Source organism: Pseudorca crassidens, chromosome 16 (genome assembly GCF_039906515.1).
Source record: "Pseudorca crassidens isolate mPseCra1 chromosome 16, mPseCra1.hap1, whole genome shotgun sequence".
NCBI classification, from domain to species: domain Eukaryota; kingdom Metazoa; phylum Chordata; class Mammalia; order Artiodactyla; family Delphinidae; genus Pseudorca; species Pseudorca crassidens.
Window position 1 is genome coordinate 65,538,153 of NC_090311.1, and position 21,849 is coordinate 65,560,001.

At 38.9% G+C, this 21,849-nt stretch overlaps 1 protein-coding gene across 1 annotated transcript in view; it reads left to right on the forward strand.

Annotated features, from left to right (window-relative positions):
- The window catches only part of CTNNA3 (catenin alpha 3), a 1,581,323-nt gene that overhangs the window by 1,388,905 nt on the left and 170,569 nt on the right, over positions 1–21,849 (forward strand). Inside the window, exon 14 of the mRNA XM_067710819.1 lies at positions 18,935–19,027. Coding sequence (XP_067566920.1) covers positions 18,935–19,027 — 93 coding nt within the window. The remainder of the gene's footprint in view (positions 1–18,934; positions 19,028–21,849) is intronic.

Consider the following 21,849-nt stretch of genomic DNA (forward strand, 5'->3'; position numbering starts at 1 on the left):
ATGGAATATCTTTTTCCATCCCCTCACTTTCAGTCTGTATGTGTCCCTAGGTCTGAAGTGTGTCTCTTGTAGACAGCATATACACGGGTCTTGTTTTTGTATCCATTCAGCCAGTCTGTGTCTTTTGGTAGGAGCATTTAATCCATTTACATTTAAGGTAATTATCAATATGTATGTTCCTATTCCCATTTTCTTAAATGTTTTGGATTTGTTATTGTAGGTGTTTTCCTTCTCTTGTGTTTCTTACCTAGAGAAGTTCCTTTAGCATTTGTTATAAAGCTGGTTTGGTGGTGCTGTACTCTCTCAGCTTTTGCTTTTCTGTAGAGGTTTTAATTTCTCCATCAAATCTGAATGAGATCCTTGCTGGGTAGAGTAATCTTGGTTATAGATTTTTCTCCTTCATCACTTTCAATATGTCCTGCCACTCCCTTCTGGCTTGCAGAGTTTCTGCTGAAAGATCAGCTGTTAACCTTATGGGGATTTCCTTGTGTTGTTTGTTGTTTTTCCCTTGCTGCTTTTAATATGTTTTCTTTATATTTAATTATTGATAGTTTGTTAATATGTGTCTTTGCGTGTTTCTCCTTGGATTTATCTTGTATGGGACTCTCTGTGCTTCCAGGACTTGATTAACTTTTTCCTTTCCTGTATTCGGGAAGTTTTCAACTCTAATCTCTTCAAATATTTTCTCAGTCCCTTTCTTTTTCTCTTCTTCTGGGACCCCTATAATTCGAATGTTGGTGTGTTTAATGTTGTCTGAGAGGTCTCTGAGACTGTCCTCAGCTATTTTCGTTTCTAGAGTATTTTTAAATTCATTTATTGTGTTGTTCATTGTTACTTGTTTCCTCTTTAGTTCTAGGTCCTTGTTAAATGTTTCTTGCGTTTTCTCTGTTCTATTTCCAAGATTTTGGGTCATCCTTACTATCATTATTCTGAATTATTTTTCAGGTAGACTGCCTATTTCCTCTTCATTTGTTAGGTCTGGTGGGGTTTTACCTTGCTCCTTCATCTGCTGTGTGTTTTTCTGTTTTCTCATTTTGCTTATCTTACTGTGTTTGGGGTCTCCTTTTCACAGGCTGCAGGTTCATAGTTCCCGTTGTTTTTGGTGTCTGTCCCCAGTAGCTAAGGTTGATTCAGTGGGTTGTGTAGGCTTCCTGGTGGAGGGGAATAGTGCCTGTGTTCTGGTGGATGAGGCTGGATCTTGTCTTTCTGGTGGGCACGTCCATGTCTGGTGGTGTGTTTTGGGGTGTCTGTGTCTTTATTGTGATTTTAGGCACCTCTCTGCTAATGGATGGGGTTATGTTCCTGTCTTGCTAGTTGTTTGGCATAGGGTGTCCAGCACTGTAGCTTGCTGGTTGTTGAGTGAAGCTGAGTCTTGGTGTTGAGATGGAGATCTCTGGGAGATTTTTGCCATTTGATATTATGTGGAGCTGGGACGTCTCTTGTGTACCAGTGTCCTGAAGTTGCCTCTCCCACCTCAGAGGCACAGCCCTGATGCCTGGCTGGAGCACCAAGAGCCTTTCATCCACAGAGGTCAGAAAAAAAAAATTTTAAAGTAAAAAGAAAAAAAAAACAACGGTAGGACAGAACCCTAGGACAAATGGTGAAAGCAAAGCTATAACAGACAAAATCTCACACAGAAGCATACATATACACACTCACAAAAAGAGGAAAAGGGGAAAAAATAATATATCTTGCTCCCAAAGTCCACCTCCTGAATTTGGGATGATTCCTTGTCTATTCAGGTATTCCACAGATGCAGAGTACATCAAGTTGATTGTGGAGCTTTAATCCGCTGCTTCTGAGGCTGCTGGCAGAGATTTCCCTTTCTCTTCTTTGTTCTCACAGTTCCCAGGGGCTCAGCTTTGGATTTGGCCCCGCCTGTGCGTGTAGGTCGCCGGAGGGCGTCTGTTCTTTGCTCAGACAGGACGGGGTTAAAGGAACCGCTGCTTCGGCGGCTCTGGCTCACTCAAGCCGGGCGGGAGGGAGGGGCACGGAGTGCGGGGCGGGTCTGCGGCGGCAGAGGCCAGCGTGACGTTGCCTCAGGCTGAAGCGCGCCGTGCGTTCTCCCAGGGAAGTTGTCACTGGATCCCGGGACCCTGGCAGTGGCGGGCTGCACAGGTTCCCCGGAAGGGGGGTGTGGATAGTAACCGGTGCTCGCACACAGGCTTCTTGGTGGCGGCAGCAGCAGCCTTAGCGTCTCATGCCCGTCTCTGTGGTCCGCGCTTTTAGCCGCGGCTCACGCCCGTCTCTGGAGCTCCTTTAAGCAGCGCTCTGAATCCCGCTTCCTCGCAAACCAGGAAACAAAGAGGGAAGAAAAAGTCTCTTGCCTCTTCGGCAGGTCCAGACTTTTCCCCGGACTCCCTCCCAGCTAGACGTGGCGCACTAGCGCCCTTCACGCTGTGTTAATGCTGCCAACCCCCGTCCTCTGCCTGCGCTCCGAACAGCGAAGCCCGAGCCTCAGCTCCCAGCCCCACCCGCCCCGGCGGGGGAGCAGACAAGCCTCTTGAGCTGGTGAGTGCCGGTAGGCACCGATCCTCTGTGCGGGAATCTTCCCGCTTTGCCCTCCGCACCCCTGTGGCTGCGCTCTCCTCCGCGGCTCCGAAGCTTCCCGCCTCTGCCACCCGCAGTCTCCGCTCGCGAAGGGGCTTCCTAGTGTTTGGAAACCTTTCCTCCTTCACAGCTCCCTCCCACTGGTGCAGGTCCCGTCCCTATCCTTTTGTGTCTGTTTATTCTTCTTACTTTTGCCCTAGCCAGGTACGTGGGGACTTCCTTGGCTTTTGGGAGGTCTGAGGTCTTCTGCCAGTGTTCAGTAGGTGATCTGTAGGAGTTGTTCCACGTGTAGATATATTTCTGGTGTATCTGTGGGCAGGAAGGTGATCCCGTCTTACTCTTCCGCCATCTTCCCGTAAGCTCTAGTGTGAGGTTTTATGTTACGCTGCCTAGGAGTTGGGCTGTGTTTATTGTTTGATGCACTTTTGGTGCCAGAGCCTTGTTTCCTCTGTTGTACCTGTTTGCGTTCTCCTCTGTTATCAGTGGGTTTCCCTGGGAACTCTTTCTTAATAGCGTCTGCTCTTTGCAGCACTTTATATGTGTAATCCATTGTTATTATACTGGGGTCTTGTTTTAATGTAATGGTACGGTGCGGGGGAGGGGAACCTGTGATTATATCTGAGTCTTTTAGTGGCCTGCACCTGGCATGTGAGCTTCACAAGTGTTTCTTATTCCTAGCCCCACATTAGGTGATACAGGAAGGCTAGAGGGGGTGGGAGTTGGATAACTTCTCCCAAGTTGGATAAAGAACTGGAGAGAGGAAGCATATAAAACAGAGAACACTCTAGGAATACTTCACAATATTTTTTCTTTCCCATCTCATCTTAGAGACCTGAGGTTTTTTTCCTTAAATCTTCACCATAAGAACCAGGTGGAGTTTCTGGAAGTAAAACCCTTGAAAGTGTATGGGGGCCCCCAAAGGCTGTGACTGCCCCCAGGAATTTCTCACTTTCATGCTAGCTCACCCTCAGTCTTCAACAATTGATAAAAATTACCATGTGTTTCCACCAGTTACGACTTCTGCAGCTTCTGCTTTAGGTAAGCTTTTCTTTCTTTTTTTTTTAATTTTTGAATTTAATTTATTTTTTTATACAGCAGGTTCTTATTAGTTATCCATTTTATACATATTAGTGTATATATGTCAATCCCAATCCCAAAGGTAAGCTTTTCTTAGTTGAGTTTCTCTTCATGTTATTTACCTTTCTCTCTAGATTGTGGAGTAGAAGTTTGTCCTGTGACCTCAATTTTCTGATGAAGCTAAGAAGAGTCAGTCATTTTCAGTTTGTTCTGCTTTTTTCTTACAGTGAGGACAACTTCTAAGCTCTTCGCATGTCAGAGCTGAAACCAGAAGTCTCATGAGTTATTTTGTTGTTTAGATTTTTGTTTGCCTCTTTGGTTTTCATGTATAACATCATATTACTTGCAAATAGAGATTGTTTATTTCCAATCTTCGCAAACAATTATGATTTTTTTCTCAATGTTAAATAATAGAGACATTTGGCATTTCACTTTGTTTCTAACCTTAGTGGGAATACCTGTGGTGTTTTTAACTAGCATGCCGACTTTAGAGCTGAAATAGGTGTAGCATATTAAGGGAGTAGCAATAACTTTCTATTTTATTGAATGTTTTAATTAGGGAAAGATGGAATTTTGTCAAAGGCTTTTCAGTGTATCTGGAGGAATCTTTTTTTTTTACGTTTATATCTAGTGATATGGTGAATTATATTATTGGAATTCCTAATAGTGGAGCATTCTTGAATTTCTGGAGTATATCTCACTTTGCCATGTGATTTTTTTTATGTACTGTTATTTGTGAGTATGGAGTCATACTCTTCAAAATAACTTCCTAGTTCCTTTCACTAAAAGGGCTTAGAACAATGATGCCTTAGCTACAGTGAGCACACCTCTTTCCTGGTCTTGATTTTTAAATACCAGGAGTCATTTAGACGAATCAGAACTCCCTGGAGATGTGCCGTATGGAGCAGATGCCCTGACTGGAATAAAAATTGGGTTTAGGTTGTTGGCACAGAAGGAGAGATAGTACCATATTTAAAATCAATTCACTGTCTCATTCATGGGCACTTGTTGCAACAAAAATATTAAAGTCAATAATGTTGTTTATGTGGTTAAAAAAAACTACAACATGTAATAGATTCTAATTTGTAATGAGAAGAAAAATGACCATGAAAATCTTTTGTACCACAGTTTCACTGGTTGTCTTAGGGCAAATATTTCAGAGTTACTAAATCTCAACAATGTTTTTTTTCACATGATCACTCCAAGAGTGTTGATCTCTTCTGAAATACAAAGCGATGGCCATATTAAGCTAGTATATATAATGTAGTATATGTGTATGTGTATATATATGTGTATTGCATAAAAATTAAACTGAGGAAATACTGAGGAAGATGTGTAATCAAAGAACTTTGCAGGTTTTTCTAAGTAATAGAGAGCTGAAAGAAATAGGTCCCTCTATCTAGGTGCAACTAGCAGTGTTTTGAATTAGGTGTAGAGATTTATAAGCAACAGTATTTAGTGATTTTTTATTTCCACTGTTTAACTATGAATTGCCAAAATTAGGCCAAAGCCTAATAAAGGCTTTGTTCAATTAAGAAACCTGACATAATTTTAACTGTTGACCTCTACTTTTTTTTTTATTAATTAATTAATTTATTTTTGCTGTTTTGGGTCTTCGTTTCTGTGTGAGGGCTTTTTCTAGTTGTGGCAAGTGGGGGCCGCTTTTCATCAAGGTGCGTGGGCCTCTCTTGTTGCGGAGCACAGGCTCCAGACACGCAGGCTTAGTAGTTGTGGCTCACAGGCCTAGTTGCTCCGCGGCATGTGGGATCTTCCCAGACCAGGGCTCGAACCCGTGTCCCCTGCATTAGCAGGCAGATTCTCAACCACTGGGCCACCAGGGAAGCCTCGACCTCTACTTCTTGAACTACTGTGTTTTACTGATCCTTCCAAAGAAATAAATCAGGGGCCTCTGTGCTGGTGAAAGAGAGGGCTTTAGTGGGCAGGGTTTCTGGTTTCCTACCTTCAGTTGAATCATGTCGTCATATCATGTAAGTATGTGTGTTTGTGTGCATGAGCGTGTATATGATAGCTGAGATTTTATATGGAAAAATGTACTTTATAGAGAGAAGCACAAAATGTATGAAAGCCACTGGCCTTTTCACCTGGGCTATTTTCATAGCTTCTGTTGTTTACTTCCATTTGCATTAGGGGACTAAAAGCAGTTTGCAATTCCTTCTATTCTGAACCACTTACATAATTTCGGGTCTCTGCTGCTTTCTTGTCCTCTCCTGGGCCTCTTATTTTTACCTTCAGTATACCTTTTGAAGAAATGAAGCATTCATTTTTTTTTTTTTTTAATTATCTCAAGTTTTCTCTGTTTGAGCCCAACTTAGCTTCTTTGAGTTGGTTTTTCGGAGTGTTTTCAATTATCTAATAAACTGAGTGAAAGTAAAAGGTGATGCAACTTAATAATATTCACAGCTGTCATCTAATTGACATTTATAACATACTTTAGTAATTTTTATATACTTATTTAGACTTTCAAGCCCTTTCAGATATAATGAATCCCATTTTATAGAAGAAAGGATTTAGACTCTAAAAGTTAAAAATAACATGATTGATATTATCTAGTGAGTAAGTGATTGAGCCAGGACCAGTCTTCTAACTCCTGGTCTAATATTCTTTATTTAGCATTTCAATACAATATTAATCAGACATAATAGCTAATATTTCTTGACATAAGTTAGAATGACATGATAGCTAATATTTATGTGAGTGCTTATTGTGTTCCTGGTACTAGATTGAATAATACATATTACTTTCTCATATATTTCTTATAACAGCCCTATAAGATAGGTACATCAAAATTGAAGGAGTTTGATATACTTCCCCCATACCCATAATTAACCTGTGGTGTATCAGGATTGGAATTTAATTTTTTTTTCATTCCAACGTGCATGGTCTTAATTTATCTCCTATACTGCATCTTAGGACAGAAAGAACAAAGAGAAAATTTTAGTGAGAAACTACTATGTTCCCTGAACTGAGAAAGTGGCTTTATAAAACTACTTTCACATAAAAATGAAAAGACTGTCTTACATTATGTATACAGAGTTAAGTCTATATTTATCACCTGAGTTGCCCATAATAACATCTTGATGAGGAGGTAGTGAAATGTAGAACATGAAGAAGTCAGGGACAGCTATCTTTCTTTTATAGTACATAAGACCAATTACCAAATAACCTTCTAGGGTCACAGAATAAATAAATGTCATTTTCCAATTAGATGAGGAAACACTTTTGGTACAATATCAATTCTTTTTTGTCTGGCATTTTAATGAATACTTACTAAATGAAAAAGTGAATGAATGAATGAGTGTAAAGCAAAAATGAGAAGCTAGTTTTTCTGACTTCTTGCCCCAAAATGCTGAACTTATTCCTTACTTAGTTTGAAATATAATACTGAAGTTGTTATTATTTTAATTATACCAAGATTCCATAGCTGAGATCTTAAGTGAAAGCTGTGTTTAGATGGTCTAATTCCTTAGTAGGATCAAAAGATGGTTAAACAACATGAGTAATTAAAAACTACCCTGTCCATAAGATCATGAAAAATCTTGAGGAGCACTGCATTATTCACTTTAGCTTGAAGCTAAAACAATTTGTAAATATTAGTGAGAGTGTAATAAGGAACAGCTTGTAGAGTCTAACAAAACAAGTCAAACAGGATGTTTTGCATGAATCAAAGTTTTTCATTGTGCAAATGAAGGTGTATGTTGATAGGAGAATGTGAATAATGTATTTCAATACTCATGAAATTTTCACTAAAACTCCATACACAGAACTTAGTTTCGTAAAGGTGGTGACCTCACGATTTATGACAGTCCCATAACACCTAACTCGGCTGCACTTCATACAGTTATCTGTAAATATCTTGGGAATAGAATCTGTATCTATTTAATTTTTTTCTCTTTTCAAATTTTAAAAAAGAAATGTTTGATACTTTTAAATTAAAAAAAAGATAGTGTCACACGCACATGAAACACATGCACCCACACCCACACCCAGCCCTGACAGTCACTGAGTTTAATTAAATTAAGCCTAGCAAGTTCTCTTACATAGAACATGGCATACTTTTTCATCTTGCCACATTGATAACAGGGATCCTGTTCCAAAGCAGATTGTCTCTCTCATTGTAAAATGATTTTGAAAACGATTTCTCCTTTCCAGAGACTAAATATTATTTCTGGTTTCTGGATAGTAGATAAGATCTGCAGGGAAAAGGAGTTTTTAAGATAGAACAATATTAGAAAAAAATGATTGGCATATTAAATTACTTTGAATCGGTGAAAAGATAAGAATAAAAGGTGAGGGTTGAAAAGTAAGAAAAGATAGTTCAGCTGAAGAGTACTTAGGATTAATTTTCATCAGGCTGTAAAAAGAATTATTGACTTTATATATAGCATATGCTATCTTTAGTTTTATTTAGCATACAGCTTCAGTGTTTTATATAAATGACACTCTAATATTGTTCATCCAAAGACAGTCTGAGTAGGTTTTTGAAAACAATATTTTTATCTACACATGCACGACATGAGCCTTGTGACATCTAAGACTACTTCTGGATAAATCCAGAGGGAGACGCACATGAGTAGAGTAGATGAAATGCAGTAGATGACCCCTGTATTTATTGCAGTGAACATTTGTAATTGCTATTTTATTATTTTACTGTTATATTTTTAAATGAACTAAACATATAGTCACATTAATCATATACAAGAGGAAGTGCAGGTATGTAATTATCATTAATTCTGCACATTTAACTGGGAGTCTCATGATACTTTACTGAAATAGCATGGGCCAACTTCTGATTAAACGTGGGAGGTTAGACTCTCCAGGGTGAAAGCATAGTGGTCTCTGGGTGGTCGGTATGAGTAGAACTATTTCCCAGACTGCAATAAAAGATGGGCAAGAGGGAGGCCTGACTCTCCAGGCTTTGCACCATGTATACACACACATGCCCACATACACACACATGCACACACACCTGCTTTACTGATTTATGCTTTAGTCAGAATCATTACATATTTTGCATTGCTGTGAATATTAGCATTCTCTAATTTCATTTAAGAAGGGATTTTAATACTACATTTTTTTGAAAACCATTGCCTTGAATGAAGTGAAAAAAAAGTTTAAAGCTTGGTTTGATATTTTATAAACACGTTAAGTGATAGAAAAATCACATTGCTGCTATAACATCTTACCATTCTTATCAGTGGTCTTTTCACATTGAGTCCATATATAAAAGCCTGCAGTTGGTATTATTTTACTAAAGCTGTGACTTTTTTATTTCTAAGCACCCCTAGTGATATGACCCATGGATAAGGTTTCTGTGAACTGAACATTTAACATTGATAACAAAAATTAACAATCTTTAATTAAATATGTGGTCCCTTACTACAAATTGAAGTCCATTTTATTAAATAGTGAAAACAAGAGAGATATTAAATGATTAAAACTGAATTTGCAGTATTACTCCTTTCATGTACTTATTCAACAGAAATTCACATTGCGTGGTCCCAGTTGTAATTATAGTCTTGGGCTAAGCAAACAATTGTTACTTTATGTAGTATATGTCTAGGTAGGCATTTGAATAAGTAGATGCAAATTCTGACGGCATTATTGATGTGTAACTGACATTTAATAAACTATGCATATTAAAGCATACGATTTGATATGTTTTATAGACATACGTATTTAACCCTGAAGCTATCACCACAATCAAGATAAGGAATATATACATCAAAACCTAAAACTTTCTCATGACACTTTGTAATCTAATCACTCCTTGCTGCAGACCCCAAATGGTCCCACAGACCAAACTGATTTGTTACTGTAGATTGATTTGCAATTTCTAGAATGCTGTCTAAATAGAATCATATGAATGTACTCTTATTTGGCTTCCTTCATTCAGCATAATTATTTTGAGATCCAGCCAGATTGTTATTTGTGTCAATAATCCATTCCCGGGCTTCCCTGGTGGCACAGTGGTTGAGAGTCCGCCTGCCGATGCAGGGGACACGGGTTCGTGCCCCGGTCCGGGAGGATACCACATGCCGCGGAGCGGCTGGGCCTGTGAGCCATGGCTGCTGAGCCTGCGCATCTGGAGCCTGTGCTCCTCAACAGGAGAGGCCACAACAGTGAGAGGCCCGCGTAACGGAAAAAAAAAAATCCATTCCCTTTTTTAACTGAGTAATATTCTATTGAATATTACTATTTTAATGTTAGTAATATTCTATTGAATATCATACAGTTTATCATTCTCTGTTGATGAACATCTGGGTCATTCCTGCTACTTGGCTATTACAGAACAAGCTGCTATGGGTAGTTGTGTACAAGCGTTTTTGTGAATATATGTTTTTATTTCTCTTGGGTAGACACTTAGGAGTGGAGTGACCAGATTCTATGTTATGTATATGTTTAACATGTTAAGGAACACATGCAATTTTTAAATCTAATTTCCCCACTAGGTTTGCTTCTACCTCTTGTCCTAATTCCATAGATCAAGACAGACCTGTGTGGAAACAGCACAATGCATTGCCGTGAGCTAGTTTCATAGCCACTTACATCTTACTACATCTTCAACGATGATGTATTCACTCGCTTCTACAAATAGGCCTTTTAGTTTGGGGACTTAAAAATCCCTTTTAGAGAGAGCATAATTCTTCCTTAGGAGTTGTCCAAATATTTGTTTTGCTGCATTCTAGTGTTCTATTTCATATATAAGCTGCCAACTTAGGCGATTTTATTCTACTAGTGTAGGGAATTCTTATGTCCCATAAAGCACACTTCAATCCAGTAACCCTGAATAATATGTACAAAAGTCTAACATAGATCTGAATTACTGTCTCATCGAGCAACATCTCCTCTGTAATGTGGAACTTCTTTCATAGTTTTCCGTTCTTTAGTTCAGTGTGAAATAGGAGTGTCAGGTGCGGACATCCTGCTTAGCCTTACATAATACCCGTGGCTGGAACACATCAGGCAGGTTTTTGCTTTATTACTGTGCCTGGGATTACTTTGCAAATCTAGATAGATGAATTTGGTTAGGACCGTTGATATTATGCCTGGCTGCCTAACAATTTCTGGAAGTAAAAGATTTCCTATAGGTTACAAAATATGTATCCCTGCTGGGAAGTCACACCACAACTCTTCTTTCCCACAGAATCTTTATTACAGAATACTTTTATAAAACCAATTTCCAGGACACTGAAAATGTGATCCATGAAAAAAGAAAGCAACTGCTTTCATGGATCCACAGAGCTAAGAAGGAGACCATGCAATATGGGGGAACAGCGTAAGGCCCTGATGAGGTATAGATCTCTGTATCTGCTATCAGTCTTCTTCAGTGTTTGCTCTGCTAATGAAGAGCTACACTGCAATTTCCTCTCCCCTCTTGAGAGCTTTTGTCTGTGTCCACACCAGCTTCAAATACAGTGCCACACTGATAGACCTATTGCAGAGTGACAAGGCCAGCTCTGCTCCCATGCAGTGAGTTTTGCAATCTTGCTCTTTTTTTTATTGCTGACATGTCCTTGAAGCGGCATATTCAACCTTAAGCAGATTTTCTTGTAACATTCATTGCTTGTTTTTTTCTCCTGATGATAAACATAATAAATATATATTGTAAAAATATAGAAACAAATCAGTTATAAAGAAGAAAGCCACATAGAACACTCTAACGCTCTCATATATATATGCATTGTTTTATGTAATTAGAATATATGTACATATACATTGTTAAGAGTATTAAGAGTATTAAATGCTTTTTCTTTGCCCTTAGATATTCTCTGAAACTCGTTTTAACATCTGTAGAATAGTTTTTTTGAAAAAAAAAATAATTTTTAAGTTAGATAACCTCTCTTCAGCTGTTTATTCTAAAGATAAGAATACACATTCACATAAATAGAGTCTGTTTGGCATAGGGTTTGATGGAAAAGTTGAGCTTTTCCTTCGTCAAATACAGCAGAATGTGTCTGATATTCATGGTAGCAGTGTGTACACCTAAGAGTTAAAGATCGGGTTGTGTGATTAATCATCTGCTGCCTCTGTTGCCACCAGCACCATTACCACCATCTCCACTACTACACTTATTTTTATTATTGCGTCATTTCCAACAGCACATTCTCACCTATAGCACAATGACCGTAACTGTACTGCCGCAGTTCTCCATGGCATCATCAATTACTGCCTGTGAAGAGCCCTAACTTTGTCCTATGTAGTCCTGGACAAAGTATTAAAAGTTGTTTCTATGCTCCTGAGAGGTTAACAAACCAAAAGGGACTTGGGATCTAAAATTGTGTTTAGCATTTCCAAAGAAGGGTATACTGCTAATTCAGAATTTTCTTGGAAAAAAAAGTATCTTTCCCGATACAGTGTCACCAAACCTGCAATAGACTTATAGAGTGAACAGTAGAATTGAATGAGATTTTATAAATCATTTAGTTCAGTCCTTTCATTTACTTCTGAAGAAGGTGAGTTCTCAACTAGTTAAATACTTGTTTGAGGTCACAGCTACTGAAGGCAGCACTTGACCTAGAATCCAGATATGCAGTCTTTATGTTCTGTTGCATCAGAGTCCCTGCCTTGCTATAAGAACTTCGGCAAGTTACTTACCTTAGGTTTTCTGTTTATAATTTGGAAATAGGTTATAAATAGGATATAAACTCAGCTCTGTCCAAAACGCATTTAGTAGTTTTGCTGATTAGTATAGCCTAATTTACATGGAACTTTAAAAGAAAAGAGAAGAAAAAGAAATAACTCAGGAGCGTTTTTTTTTGGCAGATCCATTGGCAAGCTTTTGCTCATGCTATCATATTATGGGCCAAAACTGAATTGGTTTCAAGCTCGTATAACTTAAAGCCAGTGTGCCAGCCTGAGAAACAAGCAGGGTTTTTTTGAGTTGTCTTTTCAAAGACATTTTATGGTTCAAGATAGGTGGCAGGGAAGCGGCTAAAGAAAAATGCACAGGGTGTGATATAATTAATACATGAAGTAGGAAAAAGGGTTAACTTCAGATGGGCTGACCAGGGAAGACTGGATAGGGTTGAGTATAGGCCGTCTGAACTCGCACGGTAGAAAGGTCCAGCTCTGTGAAAGCTGCAGGATGAGCATGCCAGGCAGGAGAGCAGTAGATACTAGGAGCCAAAGATCTTGATGCGGAATGAACTGATGATTGGGGCATATTTGAGGAGCAGAAAAAGTCCACGTGTTATGGATCCATAGTGCTTGCCATGAGAAATAAAGTCCTTTGTCTCTGACAACTCTGGAAACTCCAACTGATTGTATAATTTAGTTTAATAGTCAAAATGGCTTCTGGCCACTTATTATCTGTCCAAGAATGTGATAAATTAACCCTCCAACTGACAAGCAATGGAAGGCATACTTAAAATGCAAAATGGCTGCATTTCAGGTGACAGGGAAAATCTGGGATTAACTATTGCCGCTACAGTCTTGCAACTCATATTGTTACAGGGACACTTAACTAAGCCCAAACCAATCAAAAAATTAAAATAAGTTCAATGTCAGGCCAATGGTTCTCATGAAGAACTACACATCAGAATCATTTGTACAACTTTATAAAAATATAGGTTACTGGGCCTCTCCCTCAAAGGCTGATTCCAGGGGTTTGTAGGTTTCAAAAGCCCATGTGTAACACACAACCAGTTGTATACTTTATTTTCTAGTAATATTTTGAAACGCTTGACAGTTAAATGTGATGGTTACATTTTTCTGAGATGTGACCCTTTAAATAATTTATAGGACTTGGAAACTAGAAAAACAGTGGCTCAGGAAAAGGATCAACAACCTTGTCAATAAATGCCAAGAACAGAATATTGATTTCTTGAAGAAAAAGAAAAGTGTGTGTGTGTGTGTGTGTGTGTGTGTGTGTGCATTCAACAAGGGGTGTTTTTAGTTTTCTGTAATTTGAATTGTGCTATTGTTATATCTATTCCTTTTTTTTTATTAATGTATTTTAATTCTGGTCTCTCCTAACATTCCAAAATCAGCCTGTTATCACCTCAGCTAAGATAATCTCACTGAAGATGTTACTGCAGCTTCCTGTTTCAGAATACTAACCATAGCATAATTCCTTCTCTGTGTCAGACCACCACTGACATTGTTGTCGCAGTTATTTGATTGTAGTAAGCCATTGAGGGATCATCAGAGAAGTATGATTTATGATCAAATCATGTGTATGATTTAGAACTCAACCTTAATTCTGAGAAGAAAACGCCAAGCATGACTCCTGTTTCCTAGACTATCTTTTTTTTCCTTTTTCTTTCCTTCTTTATTTTTTTCTTCCTTCCTCCCTCCCTCCCTCTTTCTCTTTCTTTCCCTCTTTCTTTCTTTCCTTATTTTTGCTGTTTTGGTGACCACAAATTTATTTCCTTATATTTAAATATTAAACATTTATAAAGTCTTGTGCAAGTGAATTTTAAGGTATAATACTACTGCCTACCTGTCTCACTAAGGATGCTGAAAGAATTAATGAGATAAGTCTGTAGGAAGCATTGAGCTCCTTTGTGTGGAGGGTGAGATTTAAAGGTGGAGGAAACTCAGGTAATTTCAAATCACTTTGGGTTGCCTAAGGAAGGCTTCACAATAAGCAAGAGTTAAAATAGGAATATACGGAATAGTTTTCCTGAATTCTGATAGGAGAAATAAATGAGTAATAACTGAGTTTAACTTCACTTTTTCCAGAAAAAAAATAGGATATCTTCCTATTGGTCTGGTTTAGAGACAGCTCAGCTTAGAGAAGGAAAGTTATTTCAGTCATCCCTGAGAATCTATGTTAGAGTATATCTCTGTTGGGACCAATTTAAGAGATAATCTTACTCTTATACATGATTAAAATTGGATCAAAAGAGATCTTTACTTGAAATTTAGAAGAAAGCACTGTATGTGGAATTATTTTATACCCTGTTAGCACAATGACATTGTATACTAAAAATCAGGTGAACATAACTAGAGGCAGCTAGTAAGTATCGTGTTAATCCAGAGTAACGGATATGGAGTAAAATGGAGGCATCCAAATTGCCACAAAAGTTTTATCATACAAATCTAAAAGGTTGTGATGGGATGAGGGATAAGGTAGTGAGGGAAGAGGAGAACAAACACTATAGACAGAAAGAAGCAACTTCTGGGCTTCTCTGGTGGCGCAGTGGTTGAGAGTACGCCTGCCGATGCAGGGGACGTGGGTTCGCCCCGGTCCGGGAAGATCCCACATGCCGCGGAGCGGCTGGGCCCGTGAGCCATGGCCGCTGAGCCTGTGCGTCCGGAGCCTGTGCTCCGCAACAGGAGAGACCACAACAGTGAGAGGCCCACGTACCGCAAAAAAAAAAAGAAAAAAAAGAAACAACTTTTGTTGCACCCCAGCTGTTTCTGTGGACTAAGCTCTTAAATTAAAGCGTTCTCAGTACAATTGAGTCTCACAACAATCTTCACGGTTAATTATCATTATCCAAATTTTTTTTCTGAGGAAATCAAAGTTTAAAACGAGACACATATTGCCCAACGTTCTGTAATTGCTAACTGGAGGGGCAGAATTCAAGTTCAGGTCTGTATTATTCAACAGTTTATGGTCTTTCTCCTGTATAACACTGATCTAAGATAGTTGGTTTCCCCTCCCACGGGTTGAAAATTGATTAGAAACACACAAGTTACACACACACACACACACACACACACACACACACACATACATATACATACATACATACATACATACATACATACATACATACACACACCTTCCAGAAGTTTAACCTTCCAAAGTGACTAGATGAGTAAAAGCAAGCTGTTTCTAAGAGTGTAAATATGGGGCAGCCCATCCTCCCTCCTCCCTTTTTTAAATGTTTGCTCTTTCTGTTATGATTTGTCTTCAGCTTGAAGGTGTTAATGTACACCCCCAAAATGATTAGAGGACTCCTATTTCTTTCTTAGTTTCCACTTAAACTGTAACATTGTGTATTTAACTTTTTATTTTTACAATACCATCCAACTGCTTACCTTACAGAATGCAGAATGCTGCCAGCAAGTGTTTTGAACACTCCCCCACTGATTTTGTTCATGAAAAGAAGAGGTTAGTTGTGGTTTTGCAAGAAAACTATTAGTCCCCTGTTAAAGATAAGGAAAAGTACATAAGTACGTGGGCGTAAATGGTAGGCTTATCTCTTCCTGCCGTATCACCAACAAAAATGGTACTTGTGACTTCTGAGAGCAGCAGTTGCTCTTACTTTCCGTTAAGTCACTTTATTTTGGAATTGCACAGAATACTGGGATTGATGATGAAGTTATATGTCACCACGTGATAGAGTATAATCCAAGTAATAAACAACAGACATTTATAAGAAACAGATCACAGTAGGGGCACCAGACAGCCTTCAGCTGCAAAACAGCAGGACTCAAGAAAAGGAATTTGATCAGTTGAACTTATTCAGATGTTACAGGGGCTGGTAATGTATCAAGAGGGAAATTGTAAAGATGCTTTCTGAAGACTATTTGGGAAGAATACACAAAAATAGCTAATAACGAAATATGTGATTGTACAGAAATTCCCTCATGGCAAACTCATGCCATTAATACCTAAGAAGAGAGTAAATTGCCCGTAAATTGCCCTGTGATCATAGTCGCACATAGTTGCAGCAAAGGAGGACTGCATATAGAGATCAACATATAGATAACAACTACTCAGCACCCTGGAGGCTTTGGTGGGAGGGTGGATATTAATATCCAATGAGAGTCAGTTGAAATCAATGCAAAGTGATGGGACCTGCTCAGTGCAAGTGTCAGAGAACAAAGAAATTGCTGGTTAAAGATCCATGAGCTGAGAAAGACTCTGAGACCATTAGTAGTTAGGAAATTGGTCATTTTGCCCCACAGTGTGAGCTAATCATTGCAAATCCCCACTTCTGGAGTGGCCCCAGGGAAGCAAAGCTCTTCACAGCCCTGAAAATAAACAAAGGGCCTGTGTGCAGAGCAAGGTTTAAGGGAAACCGGAGCTGTTCTGAGGAGGCAGGTCCTGCCCCTTTCCACCCTTTAACAGCCAGGTGTATATGCAAGACACCTTCCACTTCCACTTTTGGATATTTTTCACGAAACCTAAACGTTTGTCTTTTGGGTTTCTCACCAGAGCTTTGTAACAAAGGGATCAGAGATTAAAATGGAGACTGTGTAAACTAAAATATTAAACAAATTCTCGTTAAGTACTTTATATTTGCAATAACGCCTTTACTTTGCAATACTGGTATTTGCAATAATGACTGATATCTTTAAATTATTGCCCCAGTGGGACCGAGGGATTGGAAACCTTGAGCATAGAAAAACAACAAAAAGCAAATAAAGCAATTTAGTTTGAAATACAGACGATGGAAGCACAGTAGAGGTTCAGTGAGGACAAATTGTTGTTGCTGTTGATATGTTTTGTTCATATCCAACTGTATTTTTGGCTGTCACTGTTAATTTTGCTTCATTCATTCAAAAGCATGTATGCATGAATACTAGGTTGTGGTGAGATGATAGTAATCAGAGCAGACCTAGTCCTTACCTCAAAGGACAGACAGTTCAACCGTCGGCTTACTAATTGAACAAACAATGCTTACAATAAAGTGTGATGAGCACTGTGATGGTGAAAGCAAAGGGCTTCAGGAAATGCTTGGTGGAGGAGCTCAAGCCAGTCTAGGGGATTCTTAATCAAGACACCTCCCTGAACGAGAGATGTTTAAGCGGACATTAAAAAAAAAGAAAAAAATAAATGAAAGTAGGTTAACTATTTAGCATAGACACTAAAGTTGATATTAACTTATTAAGTTCTAAGAAAATTTAATTTCTCAATTTCTGGTGTTTTGATGTCGATGTCATATAGTTTTTTTTGTTTGTTCGTTTTGTTTTGTTTTTGCGGTACGCGGGCCTCTCACTGTTGCGGCCTCTCCCTTTGCGGAGCACAGGCTCTGGACGCGCAGGCTCAGTGGCCATGGCTCACGGGCATGTGGGATTTTCCCGGACCGGGGCATGAACCCGTGTCCCCTGCATCGGCAGGCGGACTCTCAACCACTGCGCCACCAGGGAAGCCCTGTCATATGGTTTTAATGAGAATTATTCCATTTATCACCTGTAAACGCCTTGGTTTGCGGTAAGCACATAGTGGTTAGACAAATTGCTCCTCAGAGAAAAATGTCCTTCTGATTATTTTTGCTTTCCTTTTCTTTCAAAATTTGTTGGGATATAATTCATATACCATAAAATTCACCATTTTAAAGTACAAAAGTTAGTGGTTTTAATATATTCATGAGATCATGTGACCATGACCACTATCTAATTGCAGAACGTTGTTTTCATCCCAGAGAGAAACCACACACCCATTAGAGTCACTGCTCCCAACCCTCTCCTCCACTCCTTCCTTTAGAAACAGCGAATCAAACATCTGTCTCTATAAATTTGACTGTTCTAGAGTTTCCAATACATAGAATCATACAGTAATGTGCTATTTTGTGATTGACTTTCTTCACTTAGCATATTTTTAAGGTTTACCCATGTCGCAGCATGTATCAGTACTTACTCCTTTTTATGCCAAGTGATATTCCATTGTATGGATTTACCACATTTTGTTTGCTCATTCATCACTAGATATGTTTTTTGGCTTTTATGATTGGTGCTACTATGAACACTCATTTACAAGTTTTTGTGTGGACATATGTTTTCATTTCTCTCGGGTATGTCATCGAATGGCTTGGGTCCTGCTGCTAGCCACTTAAACAGTGAATACTCAAGAGATAAAGAAAGGAAAGGTGCCTTTAATCAAAACGCTGGCGATCTGGGGAGATGGTGGATTCAACATCCTCCAGAAACCACCTCCGAAGATTCTACTCGGGCCTGAAAGCTTTTAAAGGGAAGAAAGGAAGTAATCTCAGTTTGTTCTTGAGATTACTGAAGGGGAAGCTAGGGAAGAGATTTGGTCATTTGTTAAATTACTTATTCTTCATTTCTACTTCTTTGATCTATGGAAAGATCAGACAAGTTAGGCAACGTTTCGTGTGATTAAAAGATTTGAAAGGTGTGCTTGAGCCAGAGATGAGTAGAGCATGGAGGTGCCTGGTTTAAAAGTTAGTTACAATATAGCTTTGCTAAAGCGACAGTGAAAGGGGCTTCCTACTGAGGGCAGTTTCCTACGAAGAGCTGCTTACATACATACCTAGGAGTGGAGTTGCTGGGTCATATTGATAACTCTGTGCTTCCTTTTTGATGTGCTGCCAGCCTGGTTACCATTTTGCATTTCCACCAGCAGTGTTTTGCTTTCTTTTTATAGACTCCAGAGGAACTAGAGGATGTTTCTGACCTGGAAGAAGATCACGAGGTCCGCAGTCACACCAGTGTTCAGACTGAAGGGAAAACTGACCGGGTGAGTCCCCGCCCTGCGGGGAGAGCCGTGTGCCATGCCCTCTCCTTGTCAATCCAGGCAGCCTCTCACAGTAGGGATCCCTGGATTTGGGGCTGGTCTCATAAAGCACAGGGAGAAGAGCCTTAGAATGCAGGAGCACCGTCATGACGGGAATGATTTCCTCTACCTTGAGAGCTCACAGTGAGGCCATTTCTGGTTAGGTAGTGAATCACTCCGTGCTACTTTTGGTCTTTATAGCAGTCATGGGAATATCAAAGTGAAATTTGTACCTGTTTGTTTAGAGTAGAAAAGAGAAACCACGAAGTTGTAAATATACTTGGAAATTCTAGGGGAGAAAAATCAACTTCTGAGGCAATATTCCTCTACTTTTCTTCCTTTCTACAATGCTTTCTTCTGCCCCATCAACACACACACACACACACACACCAATGATGTTCATCAATTTTTGAATTACTCTGAGATGTTCTATTTCACTTTATTTACACCCAATGCTTGGGAGTTTGTGAAAGTTTGATTTCCTAGCTACTGATAGCTTGCAACTGGAGAACAGACTATAGGACTTGAGTCTGAAAGCCAGGTAGTATAGCATAGCGGCTAAGACTGCCTGGGAATACATCTAAATCAGCCACTTCCTTGCTGGGTTACTGGGAAACTCACTTAGCCTTTCTCTACCTCTGTTCTCTGATTTGTAAAGTAAGTATACTAATGGTATTCTCTATATGAGGATTACTGTGGGAATCAACTAAATTAATGAATAGAGCACTTAACACAGTGCCTAGCTCTTAGTAAGTTCTCAATAATGATTATTGAGAACGAACTAAGTAGTGATAGTATTATTATCAGCATCGTCATTATTATTATTTAATTAGTTTAATTCAGTGTCATAAAATTTGGAAATGTATGAAACAGATAAATTTAAGACAGTCCTGTGTTTTCAAATATTCAAATTCCCTAGAACAGGTATATGTCAGTCACAATACCTGTGTTTTATTAGAAATGTTGGTTATCTTGAGTTTTTATTTCTTGCTGATTATTTGATCTATAAGTCCTGTAGTAGCCAGGGGACACACAGCACCTGGAGTTAGTTTCCTTCAAATCTGGTAGGCATTCTCGGTAGGAGATAAAATCTTACAAATGGCCATGGAATTGGAAATGAATTTTGGCAATGGTAAACTTTGCTTACGCTTTCAGCGAAGTGAACGATTGATGCACTTGGGCCACTGGAGGTGGAGCGTGTGTGTCAGGGCGCACAAAGTAACTGATCGGAGGGAATTTTCTTAAAATAAAGGCACCTTTTAGGATGCTAGGATTAATATAAACATGCCCTAGTTCTCATTCTGCCTTATCATGTGTAGACAATGAAACCTGGGTTAAGAACCTTAAAATTTAGAAAGTTCAAATTCCTTTATCTGAAAAATGAGGATAATACTACACCTTCTCACAGCATCGTTCGTAACTCCAAAGAAGGCAGTGCATACGAGACTGTTTCATAAACTTTATATGCTGAGAGGAGAAGATTCTTCTTCTTCTTCTTATTTATATTTTTGTTCTGGGAAAAACAGCAGCTAAATGACCACTTGCCCATGGTGGTTATAAAGCTGATGACCTCCACGGTTCCAGATCTTAAGACCCTTTCATAGAAGCCACTGCTTCTAACCTTGTGGCAATCACCCTGAAAGTGCTCTGAATCCTGGCTTTGTGTTCCATTGTGCAGTTTCCTGATAATCCAGTTCATTTGTAATGCCTGTGGGCTATACCCTTACCACTATCTAGTAAAAGAGATCCAGTCACCATCAAATCTACTGGAAGCAACATTATATTCAACACAGCCACTCTCTGCTTTTGTAAATCTCCCCTATACATTCCAAATAGCTTGGATTTTATTCACTTCCTGCCTTGAGGCTTTCCTGTAATTGCTGTGTGGAATCCCTCAGGAAGCAAATCAGATAGTCTAATACATACACAACCTTATGTGAGGCACTAACACCTCCCAGAACAACTCTTAACCAATACTCTTCCATTCCTTGGATGAACCATATAGAACTGCATTTTCCACAGGTCCCCGAAAGTTCCCCAAGGGATCAAGCCAATTCCAGCAGCAGTGACCAGCTTGATAACATATCTTTGGATTGGCTCTCCTTTCTTTCCTGATTCATTTAGGCTCTTAGCTCTGTTCCTTAAGATCTATTCCCCCAGATACTTTCCATTCTTAGTCTCTGCTTTTGGGGTAAAATGAGAAAAGGTAGTCACATCACATGTGCTATTTATTTAATTATCGTGTTAATTATGCTATACTGCTATTATTATCCCAGTTTTACTAATAAGATCACTGAGGCTCCGATTTATATAACTTGTCTAATAAGTGGATTATGTTTCCACACTAAGAACTTTAGTGATTACCACATGTCAGTTTACTTAGGACATAGAGTTAGCAGAATGAATCCTTTACTAAAAAGTAGACAGAGAACCCCACCACAACAAACCTGATAGATCATCGGTGGAATGAAAGAGAACAGAATAAAGGATATTCCAGCAATCTGAAAGAAAGGAAGAGTATACATTTTTTAAAATTTAAAGAATAATTATTGTACGGTATGGATAACTTAACTCCAATAACACCCTCTTATTGAATATCTATCTTGTGAGTTTATCACAACAGATTCTGCTGTCATACCTGAAGTTTATATGACTAGCTAAGGAGGATAGCTCAAATCTGTCCTCTACCTAAATCACCTGACCAGAACTAAGATCATGTTTAGATAGGTTTTATGTTCTCTCCCAGGCATCTTATATCCCTAATATTCCCATATTTCTTATAATTG